Source organism: Filicampus tigris, chromosome 15 (assembly GCF_054856515.1).
Source record: "Filicampus tigris isolate MCC_2025a chromosome 15, RoL_Ftig_1.0, whole genome shotgun sequence".
Classification (NCBI taxonomy): Eukaryota; Metazoa; Chordata; class Actinopteri; order Syngnathiformes; family Syngnathidae; genus Filicampus; species Filicampus tigris.
In genome coordinates this window covers 15920235-15934438 of record NC_141231.1, presented here as the reverse complement: position 1 = coordinate 15934438, position 14204 = coordinate 15920235, and the positions used below count along the sequence as shown (strand labels likewise).

General features: G+C 43.1%; 2 protein-coding genes across 2 annotated transcripts; both read left to right on the top strand.

Annotated features, from left to right (window-relative positions):
* Window positions 1–4892: 4892 nt before the first annotated feature.
* LOC147135739 (stonustoxin subunit alpha-like) lies at window positions 4893–8070 on the top strand. Its single transcript, XM_086053572.1, has 4 exons — window positions 4893–4936; window positions 5054–5162; window positions 5250–6719; window positions 6811–8070. Exons 2-4 carry the CDS (start codon window positions 5075–5077, stop codon window positions 7344–7346), a joined length of 2094 nt encoding a protein of 697 aa, XP_085909698.1. The 5' UTR covers window positions 4893–4936; window positions 5054–5074; the 3' UTR covers window positions 7347–8070.
* Window positions 8071–8635: 565 nt separating this feature from the next.
* On the top strand, window positions 8636–14154 carry dnai2b (dynein, axonemal, intermediate chain 2b). Its single transcript, XM_086053411.1, has 12 exons — window positions 8636–8883; window positions 10092–10253; window positions 10338–10459; window positions 10562–10704; window positions 10782–10895; window positions 11109–11248; window positions 11329–11451; window positions 11533–11756; window positions 12506–12641; window positions 12723–12869; window positions 13587–13818; window positions 14034–14154. The coding sequence occupies exons 1-12, from the start codon at window positions 8701–8703 to the stop codon at window positions 14036–14038; spliced, it is 1731 nt and encodes a 576-aa protein (XP_085909537.1). The 5' UTR covers window positions 8636–8700; the 3' UTR covers window positions 14039–14154.
* The last annotated feature ends 50 nt before the right edge of the window (window positions 14155–14204 follow it).

The following is a 14204-nucleotide window of genomic DNA, read 5'->3' as shown; positions in this document are numbered from 1 at the left end:
TGCTCACTTAAACTGATTTAGGTGGTTAATTTTGCAGTCCCAGAGTAAAACATGAGAAAAGAAACAGCACAAGTGGTGATAATGTCGCAGAGAGTGAACACATTGACCCACCCTAGAAAAATTGGCCATTTTTCACCAATGATAAAGAATGTATGACTTATGTTGCTCCTCTCTTTGTCTTCAGCTATAAAACCTTAACACCAATGCCATTCATTAGCCCATCTGTGGCGTTTTGCATTGTTTATCTAAACTAAGCATTTTAAAGTCCTCTTTAAACTAACATGTAGCCGCTCAAATCATAAAGTTGAATTTCCCGCTAAATTTCAATGTATGACCCTTTCAAATTTCGAATGCATCAACTTTGCAAAAATTAAAGCAGCTATTTATGCGTGAACTTTGCTGAAGTTAGCTCTTAAGAGAAGTGAATGTGAAAGGAGCATTTTGCATGTATTTCTAAAATTGCTTGAAGCGTCCCCATTGCTGTGCAAATGACTACAAAGTGAGAGAGGGCAAATGAGACCACAGTGCACCACTGTCCTTGTTTGGAAACATAAACACAGAGTGGCTCTCAAAAGTTGCATTAGTGGCGCGACGGGAGGAGGGCGAGCGCTGGCATCAGCAGCAGCCACAAACACAAACAGCTGTGAAAATAACCTCCACCAAACAAATATGACTTCCGCCCGCTAATCCATCCACCCTCAGTTTATCGAGCCGTTTTTCTTTCTTTCTTTTCTTTTTTTTTTTTTTTTTTAGGCGAGATACGCATTAATGCGGTGTGTACAGGAATCTCATTCAATAGTGTTTCTTTGTTTAAATGTCATTCGCGGTCGATGTTTTTCGGAGACACGTCAATACGGTGACATTTTAACATTTTCAAGGATAATGCAGTCACGGTATTTGGGTCCCACATTGCATGGTGGCTTATATAATATTGGGTACACCAAGTCACCTCTGTAATCAGTTATAGATTGACTGACTTAGTTCTTGCTTGGGTTATATTCAAAGCATTTTTTTCTTTTCTTTTTTCATTCATAGTGTTGTGAATTGGTGCAGTCCTTCGGGGTGATTGAAAAAGTTCAGTTCCATCTGCCGGAACTGGCCCAGTTAAAATGTTGTGAGGATCCTTATAAAGAAATACATTATAAATTTATGTCAGGCCTTTGCTGATTTTCGTCACGATCGAGGCAAGGAAAAATGCGTAGATGTTTGTACATGTATGTATTCTATGGCACAGATTTACTTCCATGGTATCCGTCTTTAGGCTTGTCTACGTACATCTTCCATGAGTCCTTTTCAGGGCACCTTCATGAGGGGACAAAGAAGCCACCGTGCATGTTAGTAAGAAATGAGTAAGTTTCGTTGGGTGGTTACAACAAGAAATGGGAGTAATGCGTGTCATGAGCCATCTGTGAACCTCCTTTCCAGATGGAATGTTTAAAGTCCCACATGCACATAATTCATCACAATTATCAGTCAGCATTGCAAACGTCGCAGCGGTGTTCATTTGTATGCGCTTTCTCTCACCGGCATCCTTGTCACTTATGCCCTCTGCTCACGGTCTGGAAGAAAGACGATGTGATTTAACAAGATTTGTCATTAGTCGCACAAGAATTTGTCCCACATTGGCACTGCAAGTTGCTCCACTTGGTGTCATGATAATTGATTGGAGCAGCCTCATCACTGCTGTAGTATTCCGTTCGTGCAAAGGTGTCAAACTCAAGGCCCGGGGTCAGCTCTGGCCCGCCACATTATTTTATGTGGCCCGCAAAACCAAATCAAACATGTGAATTTCCATGATGCTTAAAAATTCTGTACCCAAATTTCAAATATTCATAAGTCATAAATAATAACGTTGATATTGCAAGCATTTTCTTGTTATATTAGTACAGTAACTTGAACCGTAGTTCACCAAACTACTATTCTCGACTTCTAATTTAAAAACGGGTAATCTATCAATTTGTTGTGTACTGTATGTCATAATATGAGGAGTCATAATGGCTCTCCAAGGGAAATTGAAACTACAATGTGGCCCCCAACGAAAATAAGTTTGACACAATGGCTTAAAGTCACTTGGCAATGAAATTGTACCTGTGAAAATAACAACAGAGAGTGTGGAACCTGTAAAAGACAAATACCTGGTCGTCACACATCAATCACAACCTCGTAGGTTCACGAGCAGAATTTAAGAATTCAAAACTTTTGCTTTTTCCTAATTTTTCTTGTTGGTTTATTATTATAATCTAAAAATGTTCCAGGAGTCTCAGTCACATGTCTGTAGCTTGGTGACTACATTGAAATAACAGAGAAATCAAGTACATATTAAGTGCCTAACACAGTTAATGCAAATCCGTGTCTTCAACAATTATTTGCAAAGTCACCAGCTAATTTGATTACCGGCTCACACACGCACACACTAAACAATATGAAACTTTTGATGTGTCCTCTTTGTGAAAGGTTCTTAAATGTGGTATGTTACAAAAAATGTCAAAGATTTTTATTTTTATTTTTTTTTCACACCAAGCCACGAAGGAGATGACAATGCTGATTAAGCCTAGAAGCTCCTCGAACATCTTGCTGTATTTTCCAGTATTTTAGCTCTTATATTTAGTGTCGAGTCTGTCGACTTGTGATAGTCCCACGCCCGCCCACTACATGGCGCACTGAAAATGAAAATGACCACAAATTCCGCATCTTACCGAGCGTTGCCACGTGTCTCCGTTTGTTAAAAGCTAACTAAATATATTTTTGCGTTTCTGTAGCAAAAAAATAACGAGACAGTAATTACTGCGTAAACGATGACAATGATTAAAAAGAAAATAGTAACTTCTGGAAAAAAAAACAACAAAAAAAAACACCCCTCAGTATTTCAGAGGACCCCTTAAATGCCCAAAAAAAGTCCCTGACGTAAAATACAAAAATATCAATAGCAAACAATGCATGCCGTTCACAAAAGAAAAGTAAAATCGAGAAACATCTATCCATTATCGATAACGCTTATCCTCAAAAGGGTCGCGGGGCGTGCTGGAGCCTATCCCAGCTGTCTTCGGGCAGTAGGCGGGAGACACCCTGAATTGGTTGCCAGTCAATCGCAGGGCACACAGAGACAAACATCCGCACTCACAATCACACCTTAGGGGCAATTTAGAGAGTCCAATCAATTTACCATGCATGTATTTGGAATATGGGAGGAAACCGGAGTCCCCGGAGAAAACCCACGCAGGCACGGGGCCGGGATCGAACCCACGACCTCTGAACTGTGAGGCGGACGTGCTAACCAGTCGCCCACCGCGCCGCCAATCGAGAAACAAATAACAATAATTGTTGTATCCACATTTTACCGCAGTTTAAGATCGTGTCAACCCAGAAAATATACATCAGCCACCCACTTGCCAAGAACTCTTGATCAATTATTCAGTTGTTCCTCTGAGTAGAAGGAAGATAAAATATTCGCACTTCCCCTCTGTCTTAATACAATTCTTTAGCCTTTCTCCCACCTCAGTCTTAATTTAATATTCTTCTGTTGTTCCGCCACTTTTCCCTTCTACCACACTGTTTTCCAAATGTATTTTCATTCTCCTTAGTAAGCAAATGATATTCAAATTTACGTGTTAACAAATTAGCTTTGTCATTCTCACACCAAGGTTGCTATGAAAACCACAACTGGTCAGCTAGTTTAGCTTGCCAATGTAGCTCTACGATAGCTGGTTAAACATTAGCTAAACTTCATATCAATGAGGCGTGTGTTTGAAAGGCAATGAAGTTAGAGGCTAGTTAATACGGCGACTGTAAAATGGAAACTATAACTTACACCACTGTGATTTCCAATGTGTTAACATAGACGCTGCCTTAGTAAGCAAATGATATTCAAATTTACGTGTTAACAAATTAGCTTTGTCATTCTCACACCGAGGTTGCTATGAAAACCACAAACTGGTCAGCTAGTTCAGCTTGTCAATTTAGCTCTACGATTGCTGGTTAAACGTTAGCGAAACTTCATATCAGTGACGCATGTGTTTGGTTGACAAAAAATGTAAAAGTGATAGACTGAACTTCTTTTAAAGTGCCAACCTAAGTGAACTCATTTAATTCCTTTTATTCACTCATTAACACGCACTTGAATACATAATCGGGAAACGATAGGGAGCAAAAGCAAAGCATGTCATGCCATAGATCGGCTGTGTTGGAGTTTTACCAAACTTGCCAAAGGCCATTACCACCTCTGGTGTGGGTACCAGATGTGATCGGGTGTCCAGATTGGCAGCTCGTACGTCACTTCCGCTTATGACTCGAGAAGAAGCCCTTGCGCGTCTTGTGATAGAACATCAGCGGAACGCTTGCGTTTCCCCTGCCGAACCAGCAACAATTTTGTGGTTGACTCGGGCTGCAAAATTGTATGCGCTATATATAACGTGAAGGATTTCTTCATAAAACGAGTTTTCCCTCCGATTAACTAGTCACCACAATCCGATTCGGAAAGTCAGGAAACAGTGACGTGACGTCTACAGTAGGCACGTAGACGACCGACGGACGATCCTCGCAAAAGTAGCAGTAATGTTCGTTATTTTATTTTATTTCTATTTAGTAAATCAGAACCATCAAACACAACAAATATATTACACAAATATATTATGAAGCGTGACGTCATCAGCGGGCACGAAGGACCCGATACAATCTGGACACCGGATCACATCTGGTACCCACATTGGCTGTATAAGAGATGATAACAAAGGCTCAGAGAACATTGGCAGTTAACGTTTCTTTTTTGATAGTAAAATAAAGCAATCATTTCAATAATGTATTCTGATAGAATTCAGAAAACATGCAAAACACCTGATCATTTCGACTATAAATAGGACGGCAACCTAACTGATGACTGCACCGGACTCTCCTGCTCAAAGGCGAGAAGACCATCACACAGCTCAGCCGATCATCCCAGGTGAGTGATGATGAGTAAGCAGCGGTATGACTTGCGCGTTGACTATCGGCTGAATCAGAGTGAACGCAGATGGTTGACGGTAGTGTGACTTCATTCTTTTTTCATTGTACCCGTCAGCCACTCCATACATCTGCAAGCATGCCAGAACCCATGCAAGTTGCTGCTCTGGGTCAGCCCTTCACCTTGGGGATGCTCTATGATGCCCGCTCAGATGAACTCATCCCAGGTAGGACTTGAAGCACAGTTTTCTTGATTGCTACTTGGGGATTTATTGTAAAAGAACTTCAGTAATATCACGTGTCTGTCCCTGCAGGTTTCACTATGTGGGATAAAGCAACTCTAGATAGCCAGACCAGTGAAACGGTTCAAAAAAGCAGCTCCTTTAAGATCACAGCCTCCGACACCATCGAATCGAGGTCTACCCTGATGAATATCGAAGCTTCTTTGAATATGAGTTTCTTAGGTGGGCTGGTTCAAGTCGGAGGATCCGCCAAGTACCTGAATGACCAGAAGAAATTCAAGAACCAGAGCAGGGTCACTTTTCAGTACAAAGCCACCACCACCTTTAAGCAGCTGTCTCTTCCTGCTCTCGGGCCGCTGACGAGCCAACAAAAACAAGTGATTGAAAAAGGCAAGGCGACGCATTTGGTCACAGGTATCCTTTACGGGGCGAATGCAGTCTTTGTCTTCGACAGTGAGAAGTTGGATTCCAGCCGTGTTCAAGAGATCCAGGGTGACATGCAAGCTGTGATCAAGAAGATACCTACGTTTAAAATCGAAGGCAGTGCTAGTATAAAGATGTCTGATAAAGAGAGAAATCTCACAAACAAGTTCAGCTGCACATTCTTTGGAGACCTGATTCTTGAGAAAAACCCTGCCACATTTGTCCAAGCAGTAGAGACCTACTGTGAGCTTCCAACTCTATTGGGAGATGCGGCAAATAATGCGCCCCTGGTCATCTGGCTGTATCCTCTGCGGGAGCTGTACGACAAAGCTGCTAAACTTGTCAGAGACGTCAGCGTCTCACTCTCCAGGAGAATTCAAGATGTTCTGGAAGATTTAAATCAAGCGAAAATGAGATGCAACGATAGCTTGTTTAGCAGCACGGCGCAACATTTTCCTTTAGTTCGCAAAAACTTGAGCTCTTTCCAAAAGCTTTGCTCTTTTTACAAAGCTTCACTCCAACTGGCACTAGCCCAAAAGCTTCCTGCCATCCGCGATGACAGAGAAGATGAGAGCACACTGGCCAAAGTCTTTAATGATCGGGAAAATTCCCCATTCCGCCAAGAAGACCTGAACAAGTGGCTGGAGAGCAAAGAACGAGACATCAACGTCATCGAGTCGTGCGTTAACATGATGCTGAACGACACAAACGCTCGCGTCGCGCGCACCAAGTCCGAATTGGATCAAGTGATTCTTAGTATGGGCGTCACAAATGTCCTTTGCTATGTTTTCACCGACTTGGACGCGCATGACCCCTCCCTCGATGCCATGGCCAAGTACTTGGACACAACCCAGACTGGAGGAACCGTTACCGAATACAAGACTTTCACCAATGACGTCATCATCAAAATGAGAGAAAATGCCCTGGAGTTCATCAAATATGCCAAAGTTCTGCGGCGTAGCAGCACTGTCAAGTTCCTTATAACTGCTATGCCAAATAAGAAATACAAGGGATCTTCCATCTACCATTACAAAAACGGCCTTCTACACACGGACCAGTTCACGGTGCCGTCCCTGCCGCCAGTCCAGAACATCACAGACAGAAACGATGTCATCTGGTGTAAGTTCCTTTCTCGTGCTGCCGTTTCCACTCCCAAGTCAAATGATCCCAACTGTGATCTGCAGCATGTTTGTCTTTGTCTTTCCATCAGATGCGACCGAACTCACGCTGGACGCGAGTACCGTCCACGAAGATCTCACCCTGTCGGAGGACAACAAGAAAGTGACGTATGGTAGCGGCGAGTCATATCCTGAGAGCTCCAACAGGTTTTCTGATTTCAAGCAAGTCCTGTGCAAAGAGGCGCTAGCTGGTCGTCATTATTGGGAGGTGGAGTGGAGGAATCACATTTGCGCGGTGGTCGCGTACAATTCAACTCCGAGGCAGACCAGCAAAGGCCTCTATCATCAATTCACTGATATGTTCACTTCTTGGGGGATGCACGCAAACGGTGATTTTGAAGTCATTGTAAACACCGGTGATATGCAAATTTTCTTATGCATGGAGAGTAAGAGGGGCATGGAAAAGATCGGAGTGTTTCTTGACTCTCCCGGATGCACTCTGTCCTTCTATGGCATCTCCGGAAGCAAAATGAAACACATCTACACCTATAACAGGCCTTTTGAGGAAGACGTCTACCCAGGTTTTGCAATTTATGACAAACACGGTTATGCTTACCTGACATATTAGCACGGCAAAGCCATAAGCCCACGTCATATGATCAGCTCTGCAACACTTTTGATCCGGTCGCTTTTCAAGCAGTAGGCAACCGCTACGCAATTAGCATAATCACTGACGGGCTGGTCAAGCTCTTCACGCTAGCACGTCGTTCGCTTGGTGAACCCTCTCAAAACTGTTCATCATCTTGAATTAGACGATAAACAAATGCTAATAATAGTTTATTTCGTTTTGATTACTGCAACTTGGTTATTATGTTAAGTTGTGGGTTTATTTTAGTTTGCTGCTAAAGCTCGAAAAACTCCTAAGAGAAAGATGTTTACAGGCTATATTGGTCATAAAACGATACAAAGTTATTACAGGAAAAATCTTTTTTGCCGTTGTTGTCGGCCACACATTAAAATCACTCCTTCCTTTCAAAACACAACTTCAGTAAGCGATTATCCCAAATATTGTCAGGGTGTACATATTTACATTTGTGAATGCTAAAAAACAAGAACATTCAGTTTTTAATTGCCGGTAATGTTTTTTTTTCCTGATATTTGTGAATTGGCATTGAGGATTTTCTACCATATTAGCAGCTGAACCGTCAAAAATGTGCCAATTTACTTCATGGTTTGCTTTGGGTGCCCTTTCAAAATCACACCATGTGCTCTGTAAGATGTAACTCTGGATAGACTTTTATTCTCACTCCATATTTCAGTCGCATGGACAATAAAAATGCTTCTTGCTATGATGTGTTGGTCATCGTTCTGCCTCCTTTGTGATTCAAATGAGAATAGGAGTGGATGATGGAGAATGCCTCATTGGCCCCCCAAATAAAAACAAAACAACACTCCAGCTACTTGTGTTAATTCCCACTGAGGTTTACGCAATACGACAACACAAACAGTTAAGTTTAATTGGATACCTGTAGTTTCCAAGTGTACATTTTGGAGCAGTATAAATCGAAATGATAATGATGATTGAAATTTGTTATTTTTGCGGTCACAAATATTTTATGTTAGGAGCGGGGGTTAGAGGTGTTCATAATTGAAAATAAGTAAATGACCTAAAACATTGGTTCGACACGCGAGTTAGCTATATCTGTAAAGTTAAAACTAAATTGATATTTGGAAATCGTAAAATAAGCACAGGACTCAAGGTGGAAACGGACAATCTGGAAGTTGACAGGGTTTGCACCAACACGATGACGGTGTTTGCGTCCGGTTAGCTGTGCAAGTAAAGTTGAATAAAGTTTGAATCTCGTCGCCAAGCGACTGGACCCCACTTCCGGGTTCACAGTGTTGCTAGGAGACGGCACTGCCATTCCTGCTCCGTCTTTTTCTTGAGTTTCGGTGGCTGTTTTTCGGATGGATTGAACAGGATGGAGATTGCCCATGAGTACTCGAAGCCCCGCAGGGATTTTGGCCGCCAATGTCTCTTCTCCGACCGGCCGGCGGAGCTTCTTGCGGACGTGCCGCCCGACTCGGACCTGGCGCTGCAGTTCATGCCGAGAAGCAGCAGCGTCCAGGCGCTTCAGTGTTCTCGGGACATGTCCGAGCACCAGGTAGTCTTCCAGCTGCATCGTGTGAACCTTCAAACACGTATTTATACTAGTGCTAAATACGGCTCTATTTTTAATAAATTACTGTGTTAAATGTAATTTGCTTCAATAGTTTTCAGTCAAAAAGTGAAACTCGTGCATTATTGACAAACACAGGGAAAATACTTTTCAGAAGGCCAATTTCCCCCCGATTTCTATAAAATCAATAAATAAAATCATTCCTATTATTTATTTTTAATCTTGTGTATTGTTTGCTGTCAGCTACTGTCAAAATTATTTTTGAAAGAAAAAAACACACACAAATATTTCACTTTATGTTAGTGAATCTAAATGACTGTATATGACTTTCACTTTATGAAATTTACTTTTTAAGTAAAGTTTCCCATGATATTCTTAATTTATTCTTACTTTATTAAAATGCAGTCATACATGACAATTTAATATAAGTATGGGTACTGGGGAAAAATTGTATCACTTGTGTAGTGTCATCATAATATTGTATCACAGATATCCACCTGTGAGATCGCTTTCATTCTCATGCGTTTTTGTTGTTGTTCTTCTTCTTTAATCTTCCGGTGGCAAAATAGAAAAATAATGGACTTATGATTAAAAACCTCACAGAGGATTTGGGTTTGACACTTGACTTCGACCTTACAGCGTGGAATTTGCATGTCCTACCCGAACTTGCTTTCTCTACTTTGGCACCCTGCCACATTCCAAAAACATGGCAGATGTGACACTAATATCACTACACACAGAGTATAATATTTATTGATTTCACTTTATTTTGTTTGATACAATTGGTTTTCTGTATATAGCTCACAGCTTGTGAAAACACCAAATTCACAACCTCAATAACTTAGAATATTAAACATGTATTTTAAAATAGAAATTAGGTCGGAATTGCCTTCTCAAAGTATTTCCCTGTGTTTAATTCCTCTTTATAATGAGTTTAACTTATTTAATTGAAAACTGAAATGAATGAACTTTTATACCTGAGCAACACATGTAACTACATTATTCTGTATTAGAAAGAAATAAAAAACATGCTACTAATGCAGAGTCTGGCCATTCTAATGATTTGGGATCTTTTTTTTTTTTTTTAGGTCACTGTTCAACCTTTTTGCCATACGTCATAAAAAGTGTTGAGCATTGACCATGTTTGTGTTGAACTAACCAACACCAACTAAAGCAAACACAATACTTTCCAGGTAAACACAGAGAGGTTTCAATCAGAAAGCCGCGGAATAAACCATGTGGAAGGGGGGTGGCCCAAAGACATTAACCCTCAAGAGGTGGAGCAAACCATTCGTTTCAGGAAGAAGGTTGAGAAGGATGAGAACTACTTGAACAGCGTCTTGCGGCTTGGCGGTGTAAGACCCTCTGTTGTCCCACAATGCCTCAGTTTAGCCCTTAAGTCGTCATGCACTCTATAATGTCACATCCCTGGGGTCCAGGTTATAGGGCACTGCGTTGGACAGAACACCGCCGTTGACATTTACCAGAAGTACTTTGAGGATGAAGATCTATGGGACCAAAGTCAGGAAGCGCCATCTGCGAAGACTATCAATGTTTTCAGGTATCTGATGACATACCGCCCCCACAGGAGCTCTTTCTTCTACGGGTTTTTCGGATGTCAAACGTCCAATTCTAGATGTAACAGTTGGGATCGTTTCAACAGAGATCCTAACCAGGTGAAGCGAACCGTCACCTGTCTCTCCTGGCACCCCGACGGAGGCAGGAAACTGGCTGCTGCCTACTCATGCCTGGAGTTCCAGAAAGCTTCCGCGGACATGAGCTCGGATGCATACATCTGGGACCTTGGTAAGTGTGACAGACACAAAGACGGGCAAAGAGGCCGAGATACGGTACAGTCACTTGGGTATTTATGTGCTTTCCAGAGAATCCCAACAAACCTGAGCTGACTCTGAAACCGGCGTCTCCTCTTGTCTGTTTGGACTACAACCCAAAAGACTCGCACACTCTCGTCGGCGGGAGCTACAATGGACAGATTGGTGGGTTCATGTAAAAGGTGGATCAACATGTGTCGCACAGTCCAGCCGCAACCATGTCTATCATGAGTGGGTTCTCTCACATATTTGTAAACACTACGTTGCCCGTGCTTAAAATTAGCTGAGATTTGCTCCAGCAATCCTGGCCAGGACAACTCAATCCATTCAGGAAATGGTCCGTTTTGTACCCTTTATCCAAGGCTTGGTTTGTTTTAGTGTTCTGGGATACCCGTAAAGGCAGTCAGCCCACCGATGTGTCCTCTCTGGAGCAGAGTCACAGAGATCCTGTCTACAAAACCATTTGGTTGCAATCCAAGACCGGGACCGAAGCCTTCTCCGCATCCACTGATGGACAGGTTTGTAAATTTGAATCAACCCTCACGGGCTGGGTTTGATTCATCCAGCCAGGCGGACTGAACCCTGCGTTCTCCGCCAGGTTCTGTGGTGGGACGTCCGTCGGCTGAGCGAGCCCACGGAGCAGTTAATTCTGGACCTGGGTCGGGAAGGGAACCTGGACCAGGCTTTGGGAGCGATCTCTCTGGAGTTTGAAGCCACCATGGTGTGTTTTGTTTCAGCTAGTCAAGACTGAATGAAAGTGTGTCTCGGTGTGTGCCTTAAAATGTCCTCTTGTGCTTTCTAGCCAACCAAGTTCATGGTGGGGACCGAGCAGGGCATTGTTGTGTCTTGTAACAGGAAGGCAAAGACTCCTGCCGAGAAGATAGTGTGTACCTACGACTGTCACCATGGACCTGTCTATGCCCTGCAGAGGAACCCTTTCTTCCCCAAAAACTTCCTCACCGTGGGGGACTGGAGGGCTCGAATTTGGTCCGAGGACATTAAGGACTCATCCATTATGTGGACCAAGTAGGCTACTATTTGTTTCCTCCACCAAGGATGTATATTGTAAGGCTAGCTGGATTCTTCAACGAAACCACATTTCCAAGAAACTATGTGGGTGGTTATTGTGTTGGCCAGGAAGGGAAATTTTAGTTCTTGGTATTTGCTGTTGTTGGAACTAAAATGTTCCAAATTGCACCAAAGATTGCATTTTGCGGGGTGTTCGTTTGTCCCCCATAGATTAGCCTGAAACAACATTTAGACAAAGGAGGTACTATAGGACTCGTGGTTAGCACATCTGTCTCAGTAATCTGAGCTGTGGGGTCAAATGGCCGCCGTGGCCTTTTTTGTGTGAAATTCGTAGCTTCTCCCCATGCTTGTGTGGGGTTTCTCCAGGTACTTTGGCTTCCTCCCAGGGTTCGGGTTAGGGCTATCGGAATGGTTGTTTGTCCGTATGTGACCAGTCCAGGGTGCACCCCGCCTCTTGCCCAAAGTCAACGAGAATGTGCATCACCTCACTTGAGAACCTAATGAGGTCAAGTGCTGTAGAAAATGGATGGATGGATACATTTAGCCAATAGTGCCTGTGGTCCAAACACACAGTGGTCCTCCAAAAGTTCCTAGTTGTAAGGGAAAGCTTCCTTGGCTCGAAATGCGCTATTTGGTGGTGAGCCTGGTAATGCTGTTTTCTGTAACTGCCATTTTTATGTGTCCTCACAGCTTAGTCTTTTTTTTTTCTTGACTAAGTCCCGTATTGATATATTTGCTTCGATTAGATACCAGATGTCGTGCCTGACAGATGCCTGCTGGAGTCCTGTTAGACCCGCCGTCTTTTTCACCGTGAAGATGGATGGCGTGCTGGACGTCTGGGACATCTTGTTTAAGCAGAACGACCCCTCGCTGAGTGTAAAGGTAAAACCCGTACCTCCCGTGTTCGCTAAAAGCCTAACAGCGTTTTTCTGTGAGAGAATCAGTCCAAATGTTGTTTTTCAGGTGTGTGATGAAGCTCTGTTTAGCCTGCGGCTGCATGAGAGCGGACGCCTGGTGGCTTGCGGCTCTCAGCGGGGTGCAGCTACAATACTGGAGATCTGCTCGGGACTGTCCAACCTCCAGAAGAATGAGAAGAGTCTTATGGCTGAGGTGAGACCCTTAAAATGAAGTCAAGTCAAACGTTCTCTTCTTCGCAATATGTTGTATGTGCCCTCACTAGTCTAAACGCGGTATTCTGATTAATATTGCATTTGTGGAATAAGAATCAATCAGAAACGTGTTTTATCCATATCAAGAGTGCGGCCATTTTGTTCTGTACTTCCACATGCCGCTGAAAGAAATTGACTGACTACCGTACACTAGTTAAAAAAAAAAAAAAATCTGTCATTTACGCATTTACACCAATGCAAGTGTGAGTTAGCTCACTGTGAGGCACGAGGGATACTCATGTGTTTGTGGAATATGAGTTATAGTAATATCTCCCCGTTTTTGTCCATCTCAGGGGGCGGCCATTTTGTCACTTTCTGTCAACTGCGATGTCATTTTCGGTCGACAGAGAGTGACAAAATGGCCGCTCCCTGGGATGGACATAAACGGGTGGATTTTACTACTGAACTCATATTCCACAAAATTAATCATAATGCCGTTTAGACTAGTGGGGCTACATAGAACATCATATTATAAAGAAAAGTTTTGGGTTGACTTCCACTTTAAGTTAAACACGCATGCCTACTTCCTCCACGTCAGTTAGCAACAGCCTAATTTGGCTCAACTCGGCAGAGACTCGCATCGCAGTGGTTATCGACATTCCATCGCAAAACGTCACCGCGAGACACTTCTTGACGCTGCCTTGTGTCAATGGTGCAGATGTTAGAGCGCGAGGCCAAGCGCGAGAAGATCCTGGAAGCTCGTCAGAAGGAGCTGCGACTGAAGGAAAGGAGTCGCTCCGAGCAGAGCCGAGAGGACGAGGCGGGCCGAGACGCGGCCGAGCGAGAGGAGACTCCCGAGCAACTGATTGCCAGAGCTGAGCAAGACTTCTACAGCATGGTGGAAACTGAGAAGAGGAGGAGGAGGGAAAGGGAGGAAGAAAAAAAAGCAGGTAAGGGGACGCATGGTTATCACAACCTAACAATTCATAATAACTAATATCGTGGAATTCTTAACAGCTTTTCTGATACATCCAAGAGCAATGTTTGTGTTTTCTCCTCTTATCATAGTGGGACACCGAGGATTTTATTAAAATCTAATCTTGAGCCGTCTAATCTCACTTTCATTTATGTGTATGTTTTTTTTTTTTCTCTCCCTTTATCTCAGATTAGCTCATAGATGGGAGGCAGACAACAAGAGTGCAGCAGCAGAGCTCACCTTGGCGTGAAGCTCAGTCGTCCTAAATCAGTCCGACCAATAGACGCAAAAGACACAGCGTCTCCATCCTGGCATTTTCTTTCGTCTCAATCAACCATCAGTGACTTTCCGTCATTGCAG

Coding starts and splice junctions, on each gene's coding strand:
- dnai2b (XM_086053411.1), top strand. CDS start 8,701: ATGGAGATTGCCCATGAGTACTCGAAGCCCCGCAGGGATTTTGGCCGC. Junction 10,705..10,781: donor TGCATACATCTGGGACCTTG/GTAAGTGTGACA, acceptor TGTGCTTTCCAG/AGAATCCCAACAAACCTGAG. Junction 11,757..12,505: donor TCATCCATTATGTGGACCAA/GTAGGCTACTAT, acceptor TGCTTCGATTAG/ATACCAGATGTCGTGCCTGA.
- LOC147135739 (XM_086053572.1), top strand. CDS start 5,075: ATGCCAGAACCCATGCAAGTTGCTGCTCTGGGTCAGCCCTTCACCTTG. Junction 5,163..5,249: donor CTCAGATGAACTCATCCCAG/GTAGGACTTGAA, acceptor CTGTCCCTGCAG/GTTTCACTATGTGGGATAAA. Junction 6,720..6,810: donor CAGAAACGATGTCATCTGGT/GTAAGTTCCTTT, acceptor TCTTTCCATCAG/ATGCGACCGAACTCACGCTG.